Source organism: Gavialis gangeticus, unplaced genomic scaffold, assembly GCF_001723915.1.
Source record: "Gavialis gangeticus isolate Ggan-Ray unplaced genomic scaffold, GavGan_comp1, whole genome shotgun sequence".
In the NCBI taxonomy this organism is placed as follows: Eukaryota; Metazoa; Chordata; order Crocodylia; family Gavialidae; genus Gavialis; species Gavialis gangeticus.
The window spans coordinates 46,055,489-46,062,657 of record NW_017728996.1 but is presented as its reverse complement, the minus strand read 5'-3'; the positions used below and the strand labels follow the sequence as shown (position 1 = coordinate 46,062,657).

General features: G+C 46.9%; 1 protein-coding gene across 4 annotated transcripts in view; it reads left to right on the top strand.

Moving 5' to 3' along the window:
* The first annotated feature begins 2,668 nt into the window (after nucleotides 1-2,668).
* Nucleotides 2,669-7,169, top strand: part of SCAPER (S-phase cyclin A associated protein in the ER) — a 454,172-nt gene continuing 449,671 nt past the window's right edge. The window contains exons 1-2 of one of the 4 annotated variants that reach the window (XM_019504424.1): nucleotides 2,670-2,785; nucleotides 5,402-5,455. Coding sequence is in view for 2 of the 4 variants with exons in the window: in XM_019504422.1 (XP_019359967.1) it covers nucleotides 2,730-2,785 (56 nt within the window). In the remaining 2 variants the exon portion in view is untranslated. Of the gene's footprint in view, nucleotides 2,786-3,379; nucleotides 3,399-5,401; nucleotides 5,456-7,169 lie in introns of those variants that run through there. The other 3 variants (XM_019504422.1, XM_019504423.1, XM_019504425.1) reach the window with 3 other exon arrangements.

The window sequence follows — 7,169 nt, the reverse complement described above, 5'->3', positions numbered from 1 at the left end:
GCTAGGAGCTGGAACCAACTTCCAAGGGAAGTGGTGCTGGCCCCTACCCTGGGGGTCTTTAAGAAGAGGCTGGATGCCTACCTGGCTGGACTCATTTGAGTCCCGTTTCTTGTTTTGGGGTTTTGTTGTTCTCCCGCCCTGGCGGGGGGTTGGGCTAGAAGATCTACTAGGTCCCTTCCGACCCTAATTCTATGAAACTATGAAACTATGATGCATTGTGATAACTGAGGCTAGAGAAAGGAAAAAGTAGAGATGAGGGGGAATAAAACAAAGCCACAAAATCTCATATATTATACATTAAATGAAATTGTACACCTTGGCAAAAATAGGAAATCATATGCTTGTCTTCATAGCTTGTCTGGGTCAGCGCAATCCAGATATTTTCTAACACTCAGTTAATCAGTCCTATGGTAATAGTCAAAATAAGTCTGCTAAGGTATGGTATGGTGGAAGGAGAGTCAAGACTCCTTGAAATACTCTTTAGAATTTAGAATGTAAATAGTTTATTTGCATGACAAGTGACTCGGTGTTGTCACCTGTAAATAAAAGTTGGGCATATTATTTTTATTTCACAGTTTATTTAGGTTTAGAAATACAAATCATGCCACAGAAGAATGTTTGTAGTCTCCATACCAAATTTTCTGGAGGAAAGAAACTACCCTCTGTTTTAGATTTAAAAGGGGTTCTTCATCAATCGCTAGTTGGAATTGTTCTTTCAGTTGCCAAGGAATTCTTTCAAGTCATGCTCCAAACAGTTTTTGATTGTGTTAAATTATCTTTGACCCTCTCTCCATGAACTGTAATAAAGCTAAAGTTTCTTTTGTTCTCTGAGTACTTTGTGAACCTGAATCTTTTTTGTTTTGGTTTGTCACTACAAAAGCAGTTGCTCAGCAACAAAACCAACAGTAAGCAGTCTTCCAGATAATCTCAAGCAGGTAAAATTCTCTTTTGTGATGGTTTTTTAACTATAACTTTTTGACATCTCTAAATTTTCATTTGTACTGCTTTTGAGCTATCATACAATGTGCTTTAATTGTTAGTGCATATCATTTTGTATGATTTCAGTGTCAGAATACGGATTTGCAGTTCTCTGTATTTTTATGTAAATGGTTTTGCCTTTGCTCCCACTTTTTTTTCTTGCCATGATTAAAAGCTACATAAAAAGTACTTAAATGTGCTACATATTACTTAGAAGGATGGCCTTTTCCTTCTGCCCCAATGAAAGTTGTCTGTCTTTGATAGCTTGCCTCAAGTAATAGACCTTGCAACAATTCTGTGATGCTTATAGACAGACAAGTTCTTTGGGTAAATCCGGGACCTTTGATTAGACCAGGGATGGGCAAAATATGGCCTGTGGGCTGCATCCAGCCTGCAAGCCCATTCTATCTGGCCCGTGGGACCCCTAAAAAATTTAGAAAATTAATATTTAATAAAAAATGACAGGAACCAAGGGCAGTAGGACCCAAGGGAAGCCTGGCAGGCTCCCACAACAGCAGGGGCTTCTGGCCTGGGAGCAAGTGGCTGCCCCTGTGGTGCTGGAACCTCGGGGAAGGGGGGGCGGGGGAAAGGCTAGGGGAGGACCCCAGGCAGGGAAGGAGCCCAGGGAAAAGTGGCCCCTTGCCTGCCCCCTGTACTGCAGCCGCTTGCAGCCCGCATGGGGTTGTCCGGAGCAAGCACAGGCAGTCCCAGGTGGGCTACGAGTGGCTGCAGCGCAGGGTGGACGAGGGGACACTTTTTGTGTCACCTGCGCTCAGCACCACCTTGTAACCTGGCCCCACTGCCAGCCCGATCCCTGTGCTGGGCTGACTCCCCCATCTCCCCGCTGGTGCAGCCCAGCCCGGCTCCACAGACCCCTGCTAGCCTGTGCCCTACTCTGGGCCCCACCGGTGCTGGCCCTGGGACATTGATCCCAAGACATTGGGACATTGGTCCCAAGATGGTGACCGGAGGCGGCACACCTGTCAAAGGTGGGGTACCCATGGGGCCCTCAGCAGCTTGCCAAAACTGGATAAGCAGCCCTCTGCCTGAAATAATTGCCTGCCCCTGGATTAGACCAACTCAGATAGTTGGAAAAATTCTTCTTTGCAAGCTTTCGGGTACAAACACCCTTTCTCAGGCTGAGGAAGCATCTGCAGATGGTCTGCGCACTTTCTGGATGGAGCAGAGTGATGCTTTTAGGCAGGTGTAGGCTCCCCCATTGCAGGGATTCAGCTGCCCATTGGGGGTCTTGCCGTGAGAGAGAAGAGCACGAGCCTGCACACGCTGGCCCTTCCCAGCTGTGGCACAAAAAAAAAAGCCCTGGTCTAGCAGGGTGGGAACAGCCCAGGCCCCATCACACCTGTGCGTTGGACAGGGTATGACGCTGCTGGGGGCACCGTGACGCCAGGAGACGTTACCGAGCTGGCCAGTGACGAAGCGACCGTTTAGTTTTAGCTGCACGAAATCATTGCTGCGGGTCCATCAAAGGGAAGCAGCTCCCCCCTCGGCAGTCTCCTCCTTCAGGGATAGGGGGGCTGAAGCGTCCGGTGCGATCGCGTGCCGTCACTTCAGCAACAGAGGCGCTCCTGTGACATCACTAGCCCCGCCCCCCAGCGCGCAGTAGGCACAGGCGGCAAGGAAGGGCAGCGCCTTCAGGGGCTCAGCGAGCATGCGCGGGTCGCCAGGGCATGCGCAGTTCCGGTTTGGCCAGCAGCTGTGCCTGGCGCCGCGCCGGCCGCTGGCGGGCTGCGATGACATCACTTCGGCGGGAGGCGCGCGGGCGGGACGGCGCAGCCAGGCGGCGAGTGTGAGTGTCGGTCGCTTATTGCGCTCCGCGGAGTAGAGGGAAGGGGCGGCCTGCCCGGAGGGGCAAGATGGCGGCCGGCTGCCCCTGCCCCTCGCCCGGGCCCCGGCGCTGGGTGCAGGTCAGGGCTGGGCGGCCCCTCCTCCCCCGCCCAGGTCCAGGGGCTCCCCAGTGCCGCGGCGCTGCCGCCGGCTTCCCTCAGCGCGGAGCCCGCGGGCCCTGGCCGGGAGCTCGCTGTGGGGCGGGGGCGCCGCTCCCCGGGGACTGTGGGAGACGTGTCCTGCACGCCCGGCCGGCGGGGGGCGCTGCTCTTGTAGGAGGCAGCTGCTGCAGCCTGGCCCAGTCCTCGTGTGGACGCGACGGCCTGGAGCCGCTCTGCTTCCCTGTGAGCACTGTGGGCTCAACCGGCCTCGCCAGTGGCTCCAAACCACTGCTTGTCAGCACTTCAACGCGGCAGCCAGGCCAGTGTCAGCAGACCGGAGACCCGCGAGGACAGGGGTTCTAGCTGGAGGGAGAAATAAATGCATCTGGTTGTGGTTCCTGCTGGAGAGCTCAGCTCTGAGAGGGTAGAGGGGACAGTCCTTTGGCTCAGCTTGTGCGTTTCATAGTGCCCTAGGTATGGTCACTTCCCCCTGTGTCTCTCTAGTTTGTTTTGCTGCTTATAAAATGAATAAATAAATAAAAACCAAACCTATGGGTAAGCAAGGGAGAAAAGCAGGTCGGTAGGAGAACTCAGTGGTCAAACGTCAGAAACTATCAGGAAAGATACAAGCGCTCATGTTGTTAGATATGACATCAAACTTAAAAATCTGCCAGGGCTTTGAATTGATGCTGCGCTTATGATAGTAGTGCAGATGGCATGGTTTGAGAAGCTGACAGCATGGCATTATAGGTCTGTCATACAGAAAGTGACTGGAAGCTCATTGTCACTTTGCATTAGGGTTGGCATCATATGTTCTGTGCACTGACCTTTTAAATGGGACCAGTGTGGGGACATGTTGTTTTCATAAACCAAGTGTGTGTTTGTATGACTATAGGATCAAAGGAAAATAGGGCTGAAAGGGACCTCATGAAGCCATCTAGTCTAGCTTGCTGCTCAAAGCAGGATATTCCCTGACTAAACCATCCCAGCCAAGCGTCTGTCCAACCTACTCTTGAAAATGTTCAGGGATGGAGATTCTGCCTTAGGCAGCCTGCTCCAATGCTGGACCACCCTCATAGGTGGAAAGTTCCAGCCTAAGTTTACTTTGCTGCAATCTGAGTCCTTTGCTTCTAATCCTGTCCCATACAGCCACAGAATAAAAACCCATCTCCGTTCTTGTCTTTAAGGTATTTGAAGACTGCTATCCAATCCCTCCCCTTCAGTTTTCTCTTCTCCAGATTAAATAACCCTACTTTTTTATCTTTTCCTCATAAATTATGCTTTACAGACTCCTAATAATTTTTGTGGCTCTCTGCTGGGCTCTTTCCAATTGGTATACATATTTCTTAAACTGTGGGGCCCAAAACTGGACGCAGTGCTCCAGGTGATGCCTCACCAGTGCTGAATGGAGCAGAAGAATTACTTCCCTTCATTTTTAAGTCAGAGTCCTGTTAATACAACCACCATGCTGTTGACTTTTTTTCAACAGGTTTTTTGCACGCTGCTGGCTTATATTCATCTTATGGTCCACTGTAACCCCCAGGTCCTTCTCTGCAGTACTGTAGTCAAACTAGTCACTCTCCACCATCTGTGTCTTTGCATGCAGTTATTCTGTCCCAAGTGCAGAACTTTGCACTTGCCCTTGCTGAAGCTCATCTGATTGATTGCAGACTATTCTTCCATTTTATCCAGGTAATTCTGGATTTTAGCCCTACTCCCGAGTATCTGCAACTCCACCCAACATGGTGTCATCTGCAAATTTGCTAAGCATACGCTCGGTCCCCTTACCCAAATCATTAATAAAGGTTTAAACAATACTGTACCCAGGGCAAACCCCTGGAGAACCCCATTTGATACCTCCTCCCAGCTAGATATTGAGCCTTTATGGATAGAAATACAACCAGCTTTGTATCCACCTTATAGTATTTTTATCTAGTTTGTATTTCCTTACCTTATTATTAAGAATATAGTGGGAGATGGTGTCAAAAGCCTTGCTAAAGTCAAGGTATATTGGGCATTTATACACATACTCCAGGGGGAGTGGCAGGGTCCCTTCAATTAGAGTGGTTCCAAGAGCTGCTTCTATTAAAGCACCAGAAATGTCACATGTATCAGCATCCCCACACTGAAAAATGGTGGTGGGGGGTGCTTTAACTCAACAAGCTTTAGTTAAAGTGCCCCCAACACCATTTTTCAGTGGGGACGCTGATACATGTGCTGCTGGAGTCTGCTGAAGCATGGTAATTTCGACACTCCAGCAGGCTATTAATCAAGTCTCCTCCAGTGTGCTGTAATTACAGCTTGTCAGAGGAGCCTTGATGCATATGTATAGGTGCCCATTATGCCCATTGCTTCCCCCGCAACTCTCCCCATCCACAACTGTCATCTTATCATAGATGGAAAGCCAGTTAATTAAGTATGGCTTGCTCTCATCAAATCCATGTTGGCTGTTCCTGATCACTTTGTTCTCCCTCTAGGTGTTTGCAATAGATTCCTCGAGCACCTGCACCATCATCTTTTCAAGTATTGTGGTTAGTCTGACTAAGTCTGACTAAGCTGTAATTTCCCCATGCCACCTTCTTTCCTTTCTTAAAAATGGGCACACTATTTGCTGTTTTCTAATTTATCTGGAACCCCGCCTGACCTCCACTGGTTCTCAAAGAAAATAGCCGGTGGCCCTGAAATTACCTCAGCTAATTCTATTACGCAGATGACTTTCTTTCTCCGGCTATGTACCTGTCTGCCACTCCAGGATTTCTTTCTAATTCACAATTATTTTTAAGAAAGTAGTTTCACTTACCCTTGCATATGATTGTTCTTTCCACACAAATACAATTCTATCCTATTTTTTCCTTCTATTTAAGGAGTGAAAAATATCAGTCTCTGCGTGAGATTTATGCCTTCCCAGGCCCCTGGCCTGGCATATAGGCCCTGTCCCTTAAAAGCTTTTTATTTGGAATGCAGTTGGCCATTGTTTGAGAATACCACCTTGCAGTGTCTCTCCATAAGGCTGCTTAATAGCAACTGGTTATTGAGAAATCAAACCTGTTACACTTGTCAACAAACCAACTGGTGACTTTTTGGACCAACTCTTGTATGTCCCTCCCAACTGTACAGTTGGGCCAATAAAATCTATCACCCACAAAAATCCTTGCCTCTCACATATGATCATAGCTTATTATTAGCTGTTGCTGGAGACCAAACATTCAGGTAGCTTGATTTGCCTGATGTATAGTGTACTAAAAAATTGATCTTGCATAAAGATGTATCAGTGACACTTGGCCTCAGTGACCTGTGAAAATAGATTCTAAAATCTAATAATGATGTATGAATGTGTTTCCTGTTTCAGTATTGACTTTTCTACCTTTCATTGACTGCCCACTTATTCCTGCGACAGGGAGAGCAGAAGTGCCCAAACTGTCTTTTCTACTCTATTTCTTATTTGATGCCATATTTTCTTGCATATAATACACCTCTGAAAATAATACGCATCTTGTTTTTGAAAAGCAGAATGGAGAAAAAAAGATCTTTCCTTGTAGTAAGTACCTGAGTAGCAATGGGTATAGGGAGCCAAGCCTGCTCATTTTTCTGTTCCGTGTGAGTCCTGTTAGATTTTACTTTCTGCCTTACTGGAAATAATGAAACTGTACTTAGTGCATTTCTCGCATATAATGCTCACTGCAACTTCTGGTAGGTGGTTTTTGGAAGAAATGGTATGCAAGAAAATAACATTGTATTGTTATCATAACCTTTCTTATTAATATCTTCTCCAAGGTAGACAGTTCCAATGTTTTCAATCCTTTTTCCTTGGAAAGTATTTTTCATGTCTTTATTCATGTTTATTCTTGTTTCTTTTGAATCCCCTTAGTTCTGAAATATCCTTTATGATAGGGGTAGGGAATTAGTTTGGCTGGAGAGCTGCTTAACAGGTTTTGCTGAGCTGTTGAGGGCTGCAAGGGTAGTTTCGGTCCCTGATTGCCATCTTGGGACCAGAAATCCCACTGCTGACCTTTGCCACTAAAAGTTCCTCCCCTTGTCCTGGAATTACTCCAGGAAAAAAACCCCCAAATCATATAATAAAAAATCAAACATGTACTATAACTTATTTTAATTTTATTTTAAAAATACTTTTGTCCTGATTTATATGTATTTACATAATGTATCTAGAGGCAAATGCATAATAGTTAAAAATACAGTCCTATTCCTGTATATTATGTGTGGGTGATAAGCAGGTGTATGTGTGGG